Source organism: Lathamus discolor, chromosome 2 (assembly GCF_037157495.1).
Source record: "Lathamus discolor isolate bLatDis1 chromosome 2, bLatDis1.hap1, whole genome shotgun sequence".
NCBI lineage: Eukaryota > Metazoa > Chordata > Aves > Psittaciformes > Psittacidae > Lathamus > Lathamus discolor.
Window position 1 is genome coordinate 62,176,735 of NC_088885.1, and position 22,747 is coordinate 62,199,481.

General features: G+C 35.8%; 1 protein-coding gene across 7 annotated transcripts in view; it reads right to left on the reverse strand.

The window, feature by feature from the left end:
* ATP9B (ATPase phospholipid transporting 9B (putative)) overlaps positions 1-22,747 on the reverse strand; it is a 158,000-nt gene that overhangs the window by 100,072 nt on the left and 35,181 nt on the right. For all 7 annotated transcript variants that reach the window (XM_065667199.1, XM_065667195.1, XM_065667193.1 and 4 more), the window contains 2 exons: positions 17,065-17,123; positions 8,528-8,579 (listed from right to left, as the gene is read on the reverse strand). In XM_065667199.1, the coding sequence (XP_065523271.1) occupies positions 8,528-8,579; positions 17,065-17,123 (111 nt within the window). The remainder of the gene's footprint in view (positions 1-8,527; positions 8,580-17,064; positions 17,124-22,747) is intronic.

Sequence of the window (22,747 nt, forward strand, 5' to 3'; positions counted from 1 at the left end):
TTTGATATCATTATCTGAATCATTCTTCTCATCCAAATTCTTCTGGCATTTTTCATTTCTGTCCCTAACACACAGTGCTCATTTGGCCCTCGCAGGAAAACATTCCTGTTTTCAATTGTAAAGTTGGTTCTTATTTAAAATGTATTATGAGAATTATTCCAAGTGCAAGCACTGCTTAAAGATTCAGTCGGCTCCTTCTTGCCATGTACAGTCAGATATGCAGTATTTATATTATACAAAACAATAATATCACAACAGAAACTGAATCTCAAATTAGGACCTTTTAACCAGCTTTTTTTCTTTTTTTTTACTTAAATTTCAGTAGAAAAATCAAGATCAAGTCAATACATTTTCTGATCCCAATACAAAGCACATATTAACATTGATGCCACAAGCAAAGGTTCGAAGCACTCAAAATATTTTAAGATGACTGATTTAAACAGGCTCACTGATTTGAAAGCTCTGACAGCACAGCAGAACTCACTCTCCCCACATTTATTTCTAAAGCCCAAAAATACAAAAAATACATATGCATATACACCTCAAAGAGGAGACCCTGTACTTAATGTAAGGAACATTTTCTCTCCTGGTGAAAGCAGAGCTCACAAGCAAACAGAGGAGGTTGAGAAAAACATACAGCCAAATATACCAGCATCCATTGAAAGCACACTCAGTCTTGGAGATTTCAGCAGCAGCAATAGTAATCAACCTGAAGGACATGCCATTAAATTAGGAGGAGCAGGAATCAAAGCCTTATTATCTCATAAAGCTTAAACACAGAAAAAGTACAAGTCCAAGGAGCTCACAAAACTGTTGGATTACAATAGGCACATGAAAAACAAAGAGGATAAATCCTTGGTTAAAATTTTATCAGCACATTCTCCTTTACCAAACAGGAGTCAGGGAAGAAGCATCAGACCCAGCTGCAAAGATTTCTCTCTGGTCTTCATTACAGCAAAAAGCAGAGGATTTCTATTTTTTTTCTAATTTCTTTTTAATTGGCAGGCAGAGGAAGGCTGTGTAAAGCTACATGAACACCTGCAATCAGAACTGTAACTGAAGTAGTTAAATATTTCAGCTAAATTCCACATGTACCAAGAGCAATGACAGCATGGCAACATGTGCCACAGCACTTGTATGGAGAACCCTGTGCCACCCTCAACTGCCTACTCCTGACAAGGCAGGTTGCTCCATGTTAGGTTTTCTACTACTGGAAGGAGAGCTGCTCAATTAAGGTAGTTCCAAGTCTACATAAGCTTCCATTCCAACTCCAGCCAGCCACACGCCTTAAGCCCCACATGAAAGTCAGAATCTGATGTGCAAGCTATCCTTATAAATACATTAAGATTGATTTGAGGAGCATTTCTAAATTTTTATTGAGACTTTAAAACTACTGCAAGATCAATCCTCATTAGGTCTAATAATCAAAACTTCATAGGTTATACAGAAATTCCTTTTTCATAATGAAAATGAGGACCACCAGGAGGTATTTTCCAATTGTTACAAAGATCTCTCAAGTGAATGCTAGCAGCTTGTCTAGTAAAGCCTTCAGGTAAGGAAAAAACCCCACAAACAAAAAAAAACAAAACCAAAACCTCCCAACCCAAGACTAAATAATCTAATATAATTTTGAAAAAGGTGACACTTTCTTAAAAAAAACGTAATGCATGGCATCAATCTTACGAACACACACATTACAGGAAACATTATAAGCTGCTTCTATGCAAGGAATTCTTGAACCAAACTTCTGCAAGAGTAATTTCTTTGTCTTTAATTTTCAAAGCCTTCAACAACATATTCACAGTCTGTCAGTTCTGAATTTACATACAGTTTGTTTGCCTGACTTGCCCTGCCTCTGACATCTGCTTTGATGATTTTCACCTTCAGCTTTCCCAATCTGCTTACCAAAACTGGCAGAACCATTTGGGAGTTCAAGAGACTAACTCTGCCAAGCCACCAAATGCCCTAAAATTCTAGGGAAATGCATTACCACTGGACAGTGGGAACAGGCAAATTTACACGTAGCACAATACACAGCCTCCCTGCAAATAAACTTTAAATCTTACTATTTTTTTTTTAATACAAAAAATAAATAGTAAGTATTTATTTGTTACTGCTTATTTTGCTAAAATCCAATAAAAACCATGCATTGAACTAGTCACCCTACTATGCATAGAAAATACAAGAAAATAATTAGGGAATTAAATATGTGGTAATTTTCTAGTAACATTTTACTGCATAATTTTACATCAGTAATAGAGAGTAATACAATTAGGAGCTTAATGCTTGTTGAGACCTCCTCCTTCCACCACAGAACACTCATAATATCTCACTGTACCCTAAACAAGTAGCTGATCACATAGAATCAGTATTACTCAGTGGCTTAAAGTAGATACCAAAACATTTCAAGTCCAAATTAAATCAAATGTTAAAAATGGAATAGGAACTGAAGCATAGAAACAGATTAAAGTACTTTGGACAGATTGTTGGCAGCTACTCATGCCCTAAAGATAAACTTTTATCTGGCCGTATGTGCAGAACTTAACTCTAGTCATTTATCATTCTCTATAGCAGTAGATTTTGAAAGCATTTTAAGTTGCCAGACAGGTAGGGATTATAATGCTTGTTTGCTAAACATAACAGAAAATTCCAGAATGTGTGAAAAACGCAAGTCTTTCAACCTTATTATTTTGCAGCAGTTGCTTTCATAAAGAGATAAGAAGTGACATCAGTTGTACAACTGAATTCCAAACTGATATTTTTTCCTCTGGTTTGATTTTCAAGTATCTGAAGTTCCAGAACAGACTGGGGCCCAGACAATTAAGTTGTTTGCAGAACACTTCTTCCTAACTGTCCAGAATAGATACTGCTTGCATTACCTTTATCATATTTTTACTTGCAAGGGGAGGGTGCAAAGACTGAGCCAGGCTATTTCCAGTGGTGTCCAGCGACAGGACCAGAGGCAATGGGCACAGACTGAAACACAGGAGGCTCCTTGAGGCTCAGGAAACAAAAAAATACTATTTTTTAACTGTGAGGATAAACAAAAGCACTGGCACAGCTTGCACAGAGAGACTGAAATTTCTCTCCTTGGAGGTATTAAAAAGTTGTTTGGACATGGTCCTAGGGAACCAGGTCTAGGTGGCCCTGCTTGAGCAGGAGTGTTGGACCAGATGATGTCTAAAGATCACTTCCAACCTCAACCATCCTGTGTTCCTGAGACACCATCTTAAGTGTTCACATAGGTAAGACCAAACCAATGTAATGCAGACCTGAAAAATACCAGATATAACAATTATGCAATTGGCATTACCTTGTAAGGCATTAAAAGGTCTTCATAGTCAAAAGATTGTGAGAACTTGTAATGATTTCTCATTTCCCTGTTGCTTCCATTACAATAGGTATACATACAATATTTAAGAATGTCCACACCAGTAAATTACTGTAATACTGGATTTAAAGACATACAACAAAATGAAAAAAAAAACAAAACACGAACAAAACAAAAAAAATGCTTATGATGATGAATTGTGCTCACAGCAGTGGAACTGATCAGTGGGAGTTGCTCTCTAGAGTATTACCTCTATTTGCCAGTTTGGTAGTTACTAAAGACTACAGCAGCTTGTGTATTGAAATGCATTTGTGGAACTTATTTTACTAGACTTCTGCCTTTACAGTTATTAAAAACTTTTATCCATTTGTTAGAAGAGCAATATCTTAATGCAGTACTCCATCTCTTAGGAAAATTATTTTTTTCCAGAAGTAGTGGCTATTCTATATTAAATCAAGTCTGCCAAAAATTCTAACTCTGTACAACTGACAGATGTACAAGGTTCAAATGCCATGGTCAGGAATGTTGAAGTAGAAGCAATTCCACTTTACCCTTTGGAAGCTCAGTTTCTAACAGAAAAAGCTGAAGAGAAAACCCAAGGCTACTTTTCATACCATCACAAAGCATTATCTATGACAAGGGGGACCATAGAAGCAAGAAGAAGGGCTAAGATTAATCAATTCTTATTCTCCTAAAAAGCTAATAACAAAACCCGTAACAGCGCTGTGGATCAGCCTGTCACAGGCCTAAATAGGTAGCAGCAATATGTAACACAAGCAATTCTTCATAGTCCTATCATCTATGGAGCATGCCACAAGCCCAAAAGGTAGTTATCCCTTTGCTACTCCAAATGCAGAGGCTTCAGCAAATAGCTCATGCAGCCCTATTTCCATGCACAATATTGTTCTTCCAGGCCATCTTTCTCCCAGTAACAACCAACTTGTGGCTAATTTCAACCAGGTAGGGCAGACCAAAGATCTTAAGGATTTGAACTTATATAAAGACAAGTTTTATAAAGACATAAACTAGATTTTCATGAAGGACCAGATGCAGTTCATATCAGAACACCTTTGTGTGTTAGTACAGAAGTACCTGACCTGGACTTGAAGACAGTCACTCAACCAAGGCACTAACATAAGGCACAACTAAGGCAGAAGACAAGGATTTTAGCTTAGAGAAGGAAAAGGTTTATCTTTGAAATTTTATTGCTGCTTACAAACACAGTAGCTTTGGTAATACTCCCATAACACTGAAGTCATCAACACCTGCTTCAGTTGGCAGTTCCTGCGGACAACTATAAAGTTATACTATGATTTCTGGAATGCCCTGCCTAGCTTTTTGATCTATGATTAAGATGGCATATAGAAAATAAAATGTAGAGAAGCATGCCAAGCAATTTAAAGAAACACCTGAAAACTATGTTAAAGGCCACTTAGGATCTAGCTTAATTTCAGTAAGGGAGATTTCCATTGGTGTAACACAATTTACATAACAGCTTTCTACTAAAAAGCAGTCAGTTGGTTTTGGCATGATGCCTGCTTATACACCAAATGAAAATAATCTTAAATCATCTACTGCAGCCGGCTCAGCATGAACATTGCCTTTAATCTGGTGGAAGGCTGATAAATGGGACACATCTTCCAAATTGCTTGCCATCTCTGCCATATGTAATGAGCAAAACCAAGATTCAGCCTTAACACACACACACACACACACACCCTTTCTAAGTATATGTAAGCCAAACGTATTATTCCAGGTGTTTTACTTTTTTTTTTTTTTTACTTTTTATTTTTTACTTTGGAAGTCAATGAAGATCTTGTGGAAACCTCTGTTATATGAGGAGTCTGACAGCAGCAAAGAATTCACATCTTAGAACTGATTTCCACCAGCTTCATTCCCCAGGGAATCCTAACTCTAAAACTCAAACAGCTATCTAGCTACCTCTATTCATGAAAGAAAGTGATACTGATATTACAAATTGTCAAACATGAATACAAAGCACAGACACACCTATGTTATTCTTTAGGCTAACTTTTAGAAAAGTCTGTCTGGAAAACACAGGAATCTAAGAAATAAAATATATATACATAATTAGCATCAAGTCATTATATCAGATTATTTGAAGATATTTCAGCTAAAAGACAAAGTTAAAATAAAGATATCTAATAAGAATTCAGTTTTATCAAAATAAGCTCGAGTCTCTTAGATTCAGCTTCTATAATGTAGAGTTAGAAGTATCCTAAAAAAGCTCAACACTCCTAAAATTGTGGGAAGTGGAAGGAGAGCCCACGCCATTGCCTCATTTCTTCCATAGCACCACACTTGCATAAAAAGAAGCCAAAATAGTTTTAGGCTGAACTTTGTAAACTACCCATTTATAACTCAAACTGCTTCTTTTTCTGACTGAAGATACATGATACTTCAGTGCTGAAAACTACATTAATATGTAGTGTAAGTTGGAAAATAGTACTTTACCACAGAAGCAGCTTACAGGGTGTGTTGGATTTTAAGATTAGTTCAAACTCTTTGTTTTACTCTTTATAGATTTATAGTAACAAGTTATAGTTAAACTGTTTTATTGCAGAGAAGATAAAATTACATATAGAACATAAAACCATGTAAAAACTAATGTGTTTTACAAAGTACTTAAAGTGCTAACTATAAATTAAACCATAAATCAGTCAAAACTGCAGCATCCAGGAAGAAACAACTACAGATGCAAGTGTTTGCTCTTTAGTCAAAAAACAATTACTGCCATATGCTTGAAGTTCAGGGGATTTTTTTCTTTTTGAGTTTCATCCTTCCCCCCAGTTAAAGAAGTGCAACACCAATATAACTACCTAACCTGTTGCATTTTCAATGTTAAAAATCACATTCCACCATTCCACATGTAGCATAAGTACATATAAAACAATTTATAGCAGAATTCTGGGAAGATTTTATTCAATTTGCTCTTTACTCACCTGACATTATAATCAATATTCACATAGTAGGTACACAACTCTTTCAAATTGTTCATAAGCATTTTTCAATATTGATTATGGAAAGCCTGCTGTAGCAACATGATAAACTTCTAAGATAAGTAGTTTTATTTTCTAGATAGCAATCTGACAGAGCTTCTTACAGGAAAGTTTTAATTATGACATTCCAAGAAAGGTGACTGAAGTAGACTTGACGGAATTTACTTTCAAAATTGTTATTCTTCACACATTTCTGATGTAGGGATGCACCCTCTTCATCTTCCCCATCTCTATCTTGACAAAGAGATATATTTATATTAACTCCGGTCCTTCAAGATTTACTATTTATATACACTCCAGTCAAGACACAGAGGTACCCTGTGCAGATGTATTTCTGGCTTGTATTATTCATTGACAACCACACCTGTACCATACCCTTCAACTAACAGTACTACAGGCAGGGGAGGCCACACAGTGTCTTACAACCTCACAAACAGAATCCAGGAATTTAAGAATTAACAGGGAGGAAAACAATGCTACAGCGCAGATATGCAAAATACGTAATTTAAGAACTTGTTTTGCTGCAAGCTAGGCAACTGTCTCATCTTATTCTTGTTCATTAATTCCAGCAGTGACAATGCATCTGATGTTAACAGCTGTGAGGATCCTAGCTGAGGACAGCAAGCGAGCTCTCACCAGACAGTTTTTGATGCTCCTTCAAGAGCAAACACTGAACAATGATACATATTGAGTTCCCTAGTAAGGACTAGGAAAATTTTGGATCAACACACACTGACCTTCTACCACTTACACATTGCATGCAAGCAGCCGAGTTTAAAAGTAACTCTTCTATGGGCGTAGAAGTCCTACTTTTCTAGGAGCTGTGACTTCAGCGGAAACAGTTTTACGGTCAGCAGGAAAAGACAATTGCGAGTAGACCCAACACCCAACATTATCAACCATTTTATAACCATGCTGGATCCAAGAAATTTGAGTTGTCAGTTGTTTTAATAAAACACAGTACTGTGGGAGGGAATAAAGAGAAAAGCCCATGTATCCTGAATGAGAGTGGTTAACGAAGACAGAGATGATATACAGATCATTAGGAAACTTTGTCAGTCCAGACTAGTTAGATGATCTAGTGCATCTAATCAGCATTTGGAAGTCATTAGGAAGACACAGTAACCACATACAGTAATTTATTTTAGCAAATATATAGCTCTAGTAGGGTTCTGTTCTGTAGGCTATCAGAAATATTTTGTGTTCTTTTGCAAATGATCTCCGCAAATTTAGACTTTTATCTGAAATATATGATAGAATTCCAGTGCCACAGTGCAATACCAAGTGCCAGTAATACAGGGTTTACCAATACCATAGCTATTAGCTTTTTGAAATTTAGTGCTGTGTGACAAATATCAGACAGCTCTTCAGGATCTGAAGAGAAATGGTAATATAAAGCAGGGAAACTCATTGGAGTTATATAGGGGGCATCCAATAGTAATTTCTAAACTTTAATCAAAACAGCTGTAATTTATAGGGTTCCTATAAAGGAGATACTTGTTTCTCAAAGATTAAGAGTACTCCCCTATGACCATATGAAGAGAAGCAGAACTAAAAAGAAGTACTTTTCTTTCTGTCACTCAACAAGATATTTGTGGAGTTTTCTGACTGATCAAAAAGGCAGTATTATTTCTAAGTGGGGAAAAAAAAAACAACAAAAAAAAAAACACCCAACAACTCAGTTATTTCAGGGTTTTATATAATTGCAATAGACCTTTTTAAAAAGTATTTTAACTTCACATATTAGTAGTTTAAGATTTCAGTTCTTTTCAATTTAATAACTGAAATACAATTAGTGACATTTAAATGTGTTGCAAGATAATGTTTTACAACTAATCACTTAAAATACTGTCAAGTCACCTAAAACAAAACCAATCTTTTAAATATAAAGTAGTCTTACTGTTCGTTTTACCTAAACATTTTGTAACAACAATTCACAAAAATCATTTCTTTGGAGGAATGCATCTATAATCTCATGTTCATAATAAGATTTCTCCTGTTTTACAGTCCAAGCATACTGCGTTTCTCACACATGCATTCTCTCCCATTAATCTGATGAAGGCAGATTTCCTACCATCAATCTACTGATCACTTGAAACTGACCACAATGCACAACCTACAATTTTACTGCAACCACAAACTTATCACTTAAGCAACCTGAATTAGCAAAACATACCAGTTTTTTCCGATGTTCTGAGAAACACCATGTCAGATGGGATTCGTTGATTCTGAAGAGAAAGGAAAAAAAAGGTGTATTTTTCGTAAGTAGGAAAAAAAAAAAACCCAGTGAATTCCAATCAAATGTCCAGTAAAATCTATCACCAAAAGGTCACACTTGGATTGAAACTCAATTAAAATAGGATTGCTCACCGTACTTCACATTCAGCATTTGCAACTCAGAAATCAATATTTCCAAAAAATATACAATAAGCAAACAACAGCTAATCCTTTCAGATGCTCTTTATAAGTGAATCATAAATACCTAAAGAACTACAACAGATTTACATTTTCTTGACTGAAAGCAGTAGTTTTAGAATATCTAATTGAAATATTTCAAAAATAATTTCAGCAGAACTCTGACACTCCACGTATATAACAGAAAAAATTGAAATTTAACACATCTGTTTTGGCACTCAAGTTGCAAACAGGTAGCAAGTATTCTCCTCTCTCCCGAAACACATAAACATACATAGAAGAAACAGTAACTCAGAGAACAGCATTTTCCTATTCCACATTTATAAACACCTCCTTTACAAAGGCAAAAATGAATTAATTTTTCTTCTCACTATCTAATGCATAGAGCCACATGCACAGTCATATGCATGCGCACACCTGTTCTGCCATTTCCTTTTCAAGCACACAACTATCTGTATCAAATCACGTTTTCATTTGTTGACCACAGAAAGGCCAATCTAAGCTTTCACAGATTAAACAAAACGAACAGCGCTACCATCCCACACACATGCAATCTGCAATACAACTACCCAAATCCTTAGCTCTCCCACTACTTGTTTACAAGGCATCTACCAACACCACTTAGACATTGCCAACATAGGGTTTAAGAATGAAAAACTGGGGGAAGTAAAAATAACCAACACGTCAAAACCTGAAAGAGATACAGTACTGGAAAGGAAAAGAAGCGACAGACGAAGCTGACAGGGACCAGGGTGAACAATGGACAGAGCAATGAGAAAAAAAATACTGTACTAAATACCAGTTTGTTCAATCACTTAATGTCCAGTACATGCTGTACTGCTTGATACTGAAGCTAAACACAAAGATTTATTTGCGTTTCATTTACAGACTACCTTCAACCAATTCAGAAATCTCAGTGAATATTACTAACAGTTTTATTAGTTTCATGCTAAAAAACATTTCTTAATATTCATTTCAGATTAATTGTTAAGAACATATAACCCAGAAATATTTTTCACATACAAAATGCCTCCATTTGATAATAAGAATCATAGAATAACAGAATAGTTAGGGTTGGAAAGGATCATCTAGTTCTAATCCCCTGCCATGGGCAGGGATGCCTCACACTAGACCATGTCACCCAAGGTTCTGTCCAATGTGGCCTTGAACACTGCCAGGGATGGAGCATTTACCACTTCTTTGAGCAGCCTGTTCCAGTGCCTCACCATCTCATGGTAAAGAACTTCCTTATATCTAAACTGAACTTCCCCTGTTTAAGTTTAAACCCATTCCCATTTGTCCTATCACTACAGTCCCTAATAAAGTGTCCCTCTTTGCCATCCCTATAGGCCCCCTTCAAATAATGGAAGGCTGCTATGAGGTCTCTGTGCAGCCTTTTCTTCAGGCTGAACAGCCCTAACTTTCCTCAGCCTGTCTTCATATGGTAAGTGCTTCTGGCCCTCCTCTGGACTAGCTCCAATAGCTCCATGCCCTTATGTAGAGGACACCAGAACAGTACACAGTACTCCAAGTGGGGTCTCCAGGTTTTCCTGTTATACTTGACTGATAATGCCTTGAAAGCCACTGCTTACCTAAGGCTCATCTTTTATTTTTTAAGAGCTCAACTGTCTGAGTGGAGAAGAAAAACACAGCTGACAAGGCCCCCAACACGGCATATACAAACCTCAGCTTTCAGCCTTAAAAACCTGACTGAATTTACTCAACATAAAAAGTTAAGAAGCATGAGCATTTCAAAACTCCACAATTACCCTGTATTTCACACTTCATTAATAATCAGACTGCAAAATTAATACAGCAATAACAATTCAATTGTGCCTCTATTTTGCACATAAACTACCAGCTATAGAAAAGCAATTAATTATTTTATACAGAAGAAACAGCAATGATGATGGGTTCAGGCTAACCCGAAAACTTCAAGACATTCAGCAATGGAACATCTCATGTACTGAATGAAGCATTCAGAATCTCATCTTTAAATTTTGTAATGGTAATCCTAATCGCAATACTTTTGTTCACTTCATCAAAGTGGAAGATACAAATTCTATGGATTATTAAAAAGACGTAAATATCAAAGAAAAACATAATGGGTTCAAAATTATCTTTACATTAAATTCTAGTGCATTCAGCATGTAGCAGCTCTTGAATGTACTTATCCCAACAGGAATCTGGGCAATAATCCTGACAACAGCATCAGCAAACACATTCAAAAAAACTTCCCAGAAGGATCAACAAACACAGGGTATTTTTGTTCATTTGGGTCAAGCCAAGACTCCATCTCAACATTTAAGGACACAACATTGCTATGAACTGAAAGGAACCCGGCATTCTCAAACTGGTCTGACTGGAAACCAGACATAGTTTCCCATATTTAACCCTCCTCCTTTTGCTTTTTCTAAGGCAGCACTTCTTCATCACTGCATGTCAAAAGAAAAAAAACTGAACTAAAATTTTCAAAGTACATACACTGTAGTTCTCTCCAATAAAAAAACTCAAAATACATCTGTTAAGATAATGAAACAGTGCTTTCTATGACAGCATGCGACCTTCAAAATACTATGCCTATCAATAAAAATCAGTTTCTCTGAATTTTTTTCCAGACAAAAAATTCACATTGTCTTATTCATAGCATAGAATAAATGTGTATTTACATCAGACAACATCACTTAAGAAGCTGATGCATTTTCCCACTGCACTTTTAACGCTTTCCTCAGTTCTCAAGAAGCCACATTTAGATAGCAATGTTATTTCTGAACACAAAATGTCCTGGATACTGTAAGCAAAGTTTTCCACTACTCCAGAGACCTCCCCAAGATAAGCACGCAGCCACAACAGTACCATTTGGAATAGTGTGGTCTGAACACGTCCCTCAGAGTCAACTGCCAGATTCTGTGCTATGCAGGCTCAGCTTTCAAAATAGGATGATATCAGCTCTCTAAATCTCTCTGGGAAGCAGGTAACTCTTGCCACTCCCTGTAACAAACTCTCAAGGACACTGATTCAGAAGCACACTGGAAGCAACTGCAGCTCTATTGATGGGAAGTTCAGCATAGAGAGGCTATGAATGGCTACAGAGCTGCTACTATCTCAAGCAAATAAGATGCTTGGAAAACAAGCAAGTTTGGAAACAGTGGAAAAAAGAGATGCATGTTCTGGTTTACCTAAAAATCCTATGCAGGTAGCAAAAAAAACCCTCCTCATACCTAAAATGTTGCATTATCATGCATGATACGTCTTGATATGCAGCAATTGTAACAGTTACAAATTCATGTGCTTGTCCTTATGTCAACAGTATTCACCTCAAAGAGGCTGCTCACCTGCAACTGCAGCTAGAACAGCTTTTTGCAAAATCTTGGCTTAGAAAATAATTAAACATACAGTGAAATTTATTATCTATCCATCATGAGCCCAGACTCAACCAGGAATATCTCATATTCAGATTTGGAAAAAAAAAATGCAGTAAAAACATTAACTTTAATAGATACTATTATGTACCTATTAGATGAGGAAAAAAGCAAAAGAGGAAAGGCAAAATGCAACTTCAAAATTAAATAAATCTTTCCTTAAATGACAATAACAATTAAACAGGTATCCAGTCTTCATATAGATTAGCTATATATGCAGCTTCCCTGCCAGCTCTGACATAAATCCATTACCCAAGTTTCAGGTTACTGGCTTCATGCCTACAAACTTTTAGTTACTTGTAAACAACATGTAAACACTTGATCAACACTCAAAAACTTTGCAAAAAAATACGTCAAATGATCTAATACTGAACTAAACAGAAATTCTAATACAAATAAGGCATCAGGTTTTTAAAAATCATCACCAGCTTCCATGGAGAATGCATGTTTCACAATCAGTACATGAAATGTTCACCTGGTACTTGCTATCCAAGATTCAAATCTTTATGCCCAACAAAATTGGGCCAAATCATAGAATATCTCAAGTTGGAAGGAATCAGCATAAGGATTATTGAGTCCAACTCCCTGCTCCTTGCAGGGCTACCTAAAACTAAACCATGTGATTACAAGAATCATCCAGATGTTCCTGAACTGACAGGCTTGGTGTCATGACCTCTTCCTTGGGGAGGCTGTTTCAGTGACCCACCGCACTCTCAGCAAAGAACCTTTTCCGACAGTCCAATCTGAACTTCCCCTGACATGATTTCATTCCCCTTCCTCGTGTCTTATCACTTTTCACCAGAGATATCAGCATCTCCCGCTCCACTGCCCTCCTTGAGGAAGTTGTAGACTGTGATCAAGTCACTCATGCGATCATTTTCACATTTTAATAGAAAAAAAACCCACATATTGAAATAACAGAAATAAAATAGAACAGAAAAAAATCCCATCTTTATGTCTTTTAATGTGTTCTCTCTGCTTGCTTTTCTTTCCTATAAGATGAAGCTTTTCTGCACTAACGTATCTGAATGTATCCTTCCTTGTAGGGAGGGCTATAGGCTGTCTGTATTTACATTCTCCAAAAAAACCAAAACAAACAAAAAAAAATCCAAACAAAACCCCCCAAAAAACACTAAACCAAACAAAAAAAACCCACAACAGTGTAAGATTGACAGGACATCTTCATTTGCATCAGGTTTTCTGTATTTTGGAAGTGGGCAGGAAGATACTGCGGGAGTACTAGATACCAAAAACCCAGTCACTATTACTACTGACACTGGAGTGCAAAGATCCCCCTGCAAAGACATACCTAGTCACTAGAAGAGTGACTACACAGAAACAGATGGCAAATACGCTACAAAAATCTTTAACACCTCATTATGGAGAAAATTAAGTTCTGTTGTACATTGCCACAGACAAACAGCAGCAATATGTCAATCATGTTAGCCCTCTCATGTCATATTTATCAAAGTGGAACAAGTTACAATGACAACACATGCAACTCCAAGCATTCAGAAACCCATGAAGAAGCTACGTAATCTCATTTACCATGAAGATGAAGCTAGAAATGTTTATCGATATATATTGAAATTTGGATATATAAGTCATGAAAATGACTTGAATACATTGTTTTGCTTAAGTCTAGGCAGAATTAAGAGTCCCAGAAAAAGAAGGCTTCCACTTCTCTCAACGTTTGTCTATGCTGCAGACTTACAAATTCATTCCTAGAGATATAAATACAGCAAGACAGTGGCCAACAAAAGCTAAGTACTTCCCCTGCTTCTAGGTTCTCATGGTTAACTCCATAACCTCCAGGAATACCAGCCAGACTGGAAAATAAGAAAGCCCACAAACATACCTGTACTTCCCTGCAACACAGGCTACTGTATTCACTTGAAAAATACTATTTTGAATAAGTTTCAAATTACATTTACATTTTTCTCATGTTATTATCATGAAAGTGTTATTTACATAAGCTTCTCCAGCTCCCTATTCAGTCTTCCAATTCTTCATAGCTACAGAAGCTCAGAATTTGGCCTTTACTGTCCTTTCTTCTCCATTCACGTAATGAACCGTGTACTTTTCTCATTGACTTAAATATTCCTGCTTACTTCTGACTTATAAATGGATGAGGCACTTCCTAGTTGTCTTCTTGTATCTGCATGCTGTGCAATACTGCATGCTAGGATTAACTGCAATCCTTACAAATACTGGATTAATTTAACTTTACACCTGTTGTTAAGAAAAAACCAATTGTGTCACTTTACAACTCAGAAAAAGCTCTCAAAATTTTAAGGTAAAGCATTACTGTTCCACATGTTTTAACACACTGTATTATGTATTGTTATAATGAAATGTTATTAATTATAAACCATGCTATTAAGTTTTATGTCCTCCTCGCATCTCCAAAATGTATTCCAAACTCTCAATAAACTACAATGTCTAAATAACAATATGCGAACTCATTAACTCATCCATTCAACTGTCTTATTTAGGAACACTATGCACACCTGTTCTCCCACTAAAAACTAAACCTATCTTAATTCAAGCCAAGAAGAACATCTATGAAGTAGCATGTCTGTTCAAGGCAGAGGACCAGTTTTGAGCTAACCTATACATGTCTTTTAAATTCTAAAACCAGGCAATATTTTCTTCTATTCAGGCCACTTCCAGCTCTAGTATTGGTGCATTACAAAATTCTCAGTTGAAACAATAAATATATTACTTCAAACTAAAGTTTTAAGCCCACTGCAGTCACTTAGAGCTGCTCTGAAATCAATCAAACGTATTAAAAAGAGACAGTAATCAGAAGATATTCAAGGTTTAAACATAAAAAAGCCTTTCACTTAAGTTGTTAGTATTTGTGATGCAGTCACTAGTTAACATATGGATCTTCAGCTCAAATGAGTCATTAATTTCACTGAAGAAATGCTGTTGATGCATCTTCCAGTCAAATACAATGTTAACTTGTTCCTCCGCCGTTAGAGTGAGCAATTGAACATTTCACTCCTGACTGGTTCTTTGGCTTAAGTCATACTCTAAAATTGAAAACTGCTTGTTCCAACAAAACACACTTCTCAACAGAACCAGAAAACATTTAATTGCATTAGTTTGAAGGCACCCTAGCTACATTAAAAGTTCTAAAAAAGTCCTGCTGGGACAGAAGGGAAGTTGGAGCTGAAATACAACATTCAAAGAATTATATGCATCTTACTGAGATACCCAAGTAAAATCTTCATCAAAAGAACTCTACTCACTATGTCCCTAAATCCTTAAGCATAGCTTTTACCCATTCAGAAACTTTAGATACTTACAACATATGATCTATAAACTGCTGTAAATAATGCTGAACTAGATGCTAATGACCTACCTTGCACAAGATAGATTGATCCCCAAATTAATTCCAGTTTTCCAAATTCTAGTATAATTCAACAGAAAAACAATCTCAGTATATTTAATGGAAGGCAGCTTACCTACATAGCCACTAGAGTCTTCCCTACAGTCTAAAATAATTAAATCCAGGTTTAGAGATTAAGAAGGTCCTGAAAAGTTTCCTAATAAAAAATCAAACATCTGAGTCTCCTAGATTTGAAATACGTACAAGCAAGCAGCTGCAGGCTGACTCTACCTGCATTCTAAGATAGCAAGGTGTAAGGCATAACAGATGTAAATGCCAGACGTATTAGTGCTAATCCTGTCTACACTAATATATGCTGCTCAGACAGGCCCCCAAAAATACCAGGTACAGATAGACAAAAGAAAGTGGAAAACAGATAAGAAATAATACAAAGTACATATACCAAACGAGACCAAAATAAGTAAAACAAGACTTGGATGTATTATTTTTAATTTGGGCTATAGAAAAAACAGAAAGCAAACAGAAGATGAATTCGTTATATATGGTTGAAAAAAGAAAATCTCTATCCACTAACAATTTACAAGTTATCCAAATTCTCCAAGTAAAAGGAGAGGTGTTAACAAATAAGAAAGCACAAAATGTATCAGGAGGGCATATATGCTGAAGGATTTTCTTTTATCAGAACTAATTTACTCGACTAAATAGGATTAAAACCACCAAGAAGTTTAGAAAAGTCTAGTGACTGACTAGGTTCCACTAAGGATTATTCTGCCAAGCTGCAACTTGCTGTACAATACTTCAAGAAAAGCTGTAGATACGAGCTTCAGCTTGATATGCCTCCTTCCTGCTTCTCATTGGATTAACCCTCTAATACAAAGTGTGATGGGAATCACTTTCTGGCACCCAGAAAGTGAGTAACCTTTCCAGAAAAGTAAAAATAGTTTCCTCTGGCAAGAAAATTAAGTTGACTTTCAAGGTCACAATAATTTTAGCCCAGAAAGCCATCTGAAATAACCAATGCTGTCTTTATTACAGTACTAACACAGAGGGAAAAGGAGTTCACAGCTCTCATTCACCATGTGCAATCAAACTGGAAAGCTTTTTCTCCTTTGCAAAAATATATAAACTTTTACATTGATTAGATATATTATATCCATAATTATATGATGTACTTATCCTTGAAGGCTTCAGACATAGAAAAGCACTGATTTGAGCATGAGAAGGAAGGAATCAGTAATCAAGACAGCTTAGAACATTCAGCACAGCAAAAGCCAGAGAATTCAGTAACTGTATTCCCTTCAGTAGACAAATTTAAGCATATAGCAATTCATAAAATATATGCTTACATTCAATTAGGTTTAATATTAATAAAAAAAGACTTCCTTGAAGATTATCAAAGACTTGAACTGAAATACTAGCTAGTTAGTACTTCACAGATAAGAACCTCAATATATTTCAGAAAATAATTAGCATATTAATAATCTTTAGTCTTTAAAATATATTTAAAAAAGTATCAACCTTTTCCACTATGATGAGGTCTCCAACTTGTATGTCTGAACTCTTAACTTGCACTTTACCTTAAAAAAAAGAAGAAATGTAATCAACTTAGGCAGACATTAATAAGGTCACAAGAATATAAATCCAGAATTCAAGTTATACTTAAAGATGTTATTGTTTTGTGAAAATATTACAAATTATACAAAATAATCGATTTCATCTGTTTGAATAATTCACTGGTTTAAAAAAAGTCTAGTTTTGTAACCAGTTAGCTGTTGTCGAAGTATTAGAGGAAAAAAACACGTATGGAAGATGCTCAAGTCTTATCTATATCAGTAACAGAGTTGTAAAATTGGAAAGTCTTTCACATCCTACTAGCCGACATTTCTACTTTTGACAAGTCAAGAGTTGTTAGGCTTACAGTCATGGAGCATTCTTACACACATGTTAGTCACAGCCCAGTTACCAACAGGTAGCTTTGCTTGGCCGCTAAGTTTACAGTGTAATTTGTAACTGTGTGAAACTTATTGGCAATTCAGTGAAAAGAGGTAAGTTTCTCTAAAGTCAGAAGAAATGCCTGCAGATTTCATTTTAGCCAAAGTAAAACATAAGCTGAAATAAAAGATTTTAATTCTCTAGAGCCATCCATTCAGTAACTGCTGTGAACAACTCATTCAAAAATATACACAGTGCATGTACCTATTTAATTTCTGTATGTTCTACAGGGTATTAATACTTGTAAGACTGTTAAGTTTTAACATTCTTATGTGATGGACTGAAAAACTGAGACAGAGAGGTTAAGCCCAAAATGAGTTATTATTTATGTTATCAGAATTCAGGAGTTCTAGTCCCAGGGTTCTTGTGACAAATCCAGAAAGAGGTGCTTCTCTGAGGTAAAAACAACAAAGAAAACAACAAAAAACCCACCCCAAACCCAAACCCCAAACAAATCATGACATAGGTATCCTCTTCCAAGATATAACAGGTGATAAATTCAGAACCTGTTAATTCAGGATACAAACACATGCATATTTACACAGCCTGATGAGCTGAAACACCTATACAAAAAAAAAAAAAAAGTCTTTTCCCATCAGAAACACTATCATGATTCTAAGCAGCAGGTATCTGATCAGCAGGTATCAGATGACCAAGTATGTCAAAATCTGGTAAGGAGTTAGGGTTCTAAATAAAAGTCAGACTGAACAAATTAGAAGACCTATAAAAGCACAGGATAAGCAGCAATTTGTTCGGAGTTTACTTAAAAGTATTATTAACAGTAGATTTCTTAATGTGCATTATGTCATCTATCTCAGTGTTATACTAACAACAAAACAAAAGCTAAGCTAGGTTCCAAATCTATGAGAACTCATAACTTTCAATGAAGAGAGATCAGGTAGTTAACCTCAAAAAATTCCTTATATGTGCATTTACACAAAAGTAGTAGGATTCATGTTATAAGCAATTATTTTCAGTACTTGCTCTTTAAAATTGCATTTCATGCAATAGTATCAGTTGCTTTATGTTTAATTCGGTCAATAATTAATGTATTCCTATAGCTAATTTTTAATAAGTTTTCCATTATGTTAGCACTTCAATGTGCTGTGTCAGAAGAGAAACAGAACTTCTGTTTGGCTTGTCTGCAAAGCTGTTTCTGAAAGCCACTCTTTGTTATTGATAATCATCTTTTATGCCAGTTCAATTTTTCAGTTGCCAAAAACACCTCCCTCCCCATCCTCAAACACTGAACAAATTCTATCTTCAATCTGACTCCTAACACTGCCATAACACATTTGTGAAGGTGAATGGAGTAGCACAAGACCAAGATACCAAAAGCTATAGCAAGGAACGTTACCACTTCTCTACAGGAGTTTCAAGATACCCACAGATATCAAGTTAGTAAGAACCTCTCAACACTTTTTTTTTTTTTAAATCTAAAGAAACTAAAAGTAAAGCTCAACCACTGAAAGAACAGTCTGATACCAGATCAACATCCTTAGACAGCTGCACTGCAGGACCCTGTGAATTCTCCTTATAAATTCTCAAGTTTTGACTGGAAGTGAATAGTATACACCAGAAAAACATAATAATGCTTACTCTGCTTTCTAGGTCTGTTAGCTTTACCAAAAGGATGGCATTCCCTATTTTAATCCCTATGCTAGTAATTTTCATCAGTTTATCAGTGTGACAGCCATGTAAATCAACTGATTATAGTAATAACAGCCACAAAAATCCTAGTTCCAGCTGGGTTGTCTCAAATCTATGCCACCTACGCAGTCCCGTATGACAAAAATAATTCAGAGATACTAATAAAATCCAATTACCTGCAATTTTATCAACAACTAGATTTTCCACAGTTGTGCTCTTACAGCATCATACAGTAAAGATCAAAAGACACTAAGCCTTAGAGGACAAGAAAAGTTTAACACTCATTTGGAACATGATGAAGGGCAGACAAAAAAGCAAAGACTCCTGGTGCCAAGTACACCTACAGGAACTCACACTGCAGCTTTGCTTCTACTCAGTCTAGCAATCCTGGGATTTCATGTCAGAAACTGAAAAGTTTCCTTATCAGACTGTTTTCTAGGTGGCTTAGTACAACCCTACAGAAAACCATCTCTATTACACACTAATGTGTCTTTTTGGAGAGCCCTGTATATCTTTGCTCTTAAGGAAGTGGCCTGTGACATTCAAGACAATTATTCTACAATGAATCTGAATGGCAGGATATATCCTGTTAAAAACGAAATGGTAAAACATGGCAGTAATTCAAAAAGTGGGTTAAAATTTTGAAAAGTCAACAAATAAAACTTTCTTTTAGCCTAGCAAAAATGAGATTCATTAGATGCCATCTCAGAGAACATTAAAATAATGCAATACTACATCTTAGTGAAGATGCATTTAGAGAAAAAAGAAAAAAGACACTGAATGTTATTCACTGCATAAATTATTTTTGCAAGCTATTTTTTCTCTGAAAACATCTCCATAGCAAAACACTCCTCACCATCTGTGTAATTACCAATAAAAAGTCCAAAGCTGTCAGAAGTGCCTACGCATCCAGACTTTATAGTCCACTAAGGCACAAGGCTTTTGCCTAAAGCAGCATACAGAATTACGCAGAACTGGAACACCGAAAAGTGGCTGTAGTAATTCATTTTACTCCCAACATAAAGCCTTATGAAATGAACTGCAATAATTAGAAAAACTAGTATCTCATATGCGCTAAACAGCTACTTCACAGAAAAATGAAATAAAATGTGGATATATATCAGAAAGTACTTTTCATTAACTTTCATTACTATTTTTTGTTACTTTTTAATTTATTAATTAGCAATTGATAATTTTATTATTTTTATTAACAGGTGTCTGATTGCAAGCCACTCCTAAAAGAATAGTGACTTTTAAGAGTAGCATTTTCAAATTCTTTTTAATTTGCTATTACATCCATGGTACCTTTAGTACTGTCTGAAGCACTGCTTCTGGAATTGGTAACAGAGCTTGTCTCCAGCGCAGAAATATAAAACTCTTAAATGAAAGCAGTCAGGTATAGACCATATGACAGTTTCACATAGTGCTATTAGCCTGAGTTGTCAGCATAATTAGAATATACATAATATAACGGGGAGCTGGGCATGGGGTGGAGCTTAAAGCTACAGTGAGTACAAGGTGAGGATGCCGATCTTTCAGGGCGAAGTGCTGTCCTTGGGTCCTTCTTTCAAACTCCCATCTTACATAGTGAACTGACATTAGTCTTTAATCACCAACATGAAACTCTAGAGAGAGGCTTCCAAGTCCCTTCTCTGTGTACTAGCTCCTCCTGGGTGAAATGGAAAGCCTTCATTCTTTCTTATCCAGTCTCCTGGTTGCTGAAAAATGTGGAACAGTTCACTTGACACCTCCTCTCTTCTGCCCTCTCTCTAAAATTCTATCTTACATTAAAATTTCAAGTTCTGTTTCTGCTGCTGCTTACTGTTTCCCTAAACAATCAGATAGATACAATTCTTTAAAAATTTATCTGTCCCAAATGGTCTCAATACCAGGAACGAAGTCATCAGTTGGTTTGAAATACTGCAACCAATAAAGACCTAATGTTGTATCTTTAAAAAAAAAAAAATGTTTTTTTAATGCAATGGCTTTTTAAAAAGCAGAGGATGACCTGTTCTTGAGGAGCTGAAATGTTATGTTTCAATACAGATTACAAATAACTGGAGAAGAATAATATTACAATAATCAAGAAACTGACAAAAATCCTATTCTAAAGTTGCAGATAACTGTTTTAAATCACCGAAAGCTGGCTGCCTGCTGACAGAGACCGTTTTGCAATTAAAAAAAAAAAAAATCAAGTGAAAACAGAGCTGCTCCAACTGCACAAACGAATTCAAAAGTGTAAAGAAATAATAAAAAATTTAAATCACTCTAGCTCTCTAAAAACAGACTTCAACCCTCCGATTTTAAAGGAAATATACTAGCCTGCACACTGTGTTCTGTTCTTATGTATAGCACTTACTGGTATCTTCTCAATTTCACACAGTTTTGGCATGTATTTTCAATTTCATTACATTCTTAAGCACTCTTAAAGACATAAGTTTTTCACATTTGAAGCCTGGACAGAACTATTTGATTAACCTCATCCCTCCTGACTTTAATTTTTTTCTTTGCTTTACAGGTTGCAAAGAGTTCTCCAACACTTCCAAAATTCCTGTTAAACATCCTGAGATGAAGTGACAGATGCATAACTCTTCTGCAACTCACATTTTTAACTATTATAGTTAGTTATTCCCGATCTTTTTCATTCAAAAGTTCTGTAACACTGCATAGGTAAACCTAACTAGGAAAAGTTCAGGGCAGAACTGCCAACTTAAAGAATGGAAAGGGGAAAAAGAGCTAAAATTGTTTTACAATTTTATTACCCAATTGGTTTCTGGCAGCTTAATGAAAAATGTAACAAAACTTGAGGTAACTCTTCTGCAGAACAGCAGCATTTTTCATGGGCACTTAACTGATCATACTTAAGTGCACAAGACAAGAAGCTGCACCGAAAGTATAGTAGAGCCTTAGGAAAGAAAACCTAAAGTTCTCCCAAATCTGCATGCACAGGTTTCAAATTTTTTCCATCCCAGTTTCTGCTCTACAAAAAGATATGCAGTAAACTACTCTGAAGCAGAAAAGGGCAATTAAATGGACAGGATAATTTCACTTCTACAGGCAAATACACCTCGTTTAGAACTTCAACTTGCATACTGTCTGAAAATTGTCTAGGAGGGATTTCAAGACTTCGATATTCAAAAAAGCAAAGTAGATTTTGCAACAAACACCTCAATAAAAAGATTGAGACAGCAGAATGCATCATACACTTGGATTAAACGCCATAATCTAAAGCTATCAAAGGGAGAAGAATCACATAAAAGACAGACAGGTATACTTAACTGACTTGCTCACAAAAAAGAAATAAATTCAATACATTTCCTGATTTGCATATTTCGTCACCTGCCACAAAGGACGGAAAGAGTAAAAACCATTCAAACTGCACATGTAGCAGGTGTACATTCTTGACAAATGCAGTTACACCTAGCAAATTCACCATGGAATAACTGAAGACTGAGCTTTCCCATGGATCAAACAGTCTATGGACATTAAGCTGGCCGTTGCTGTCTAAGTACAATTAAGTTAACACTTGGAAACAAATTTCCCATTCTCCCTTGGTTTC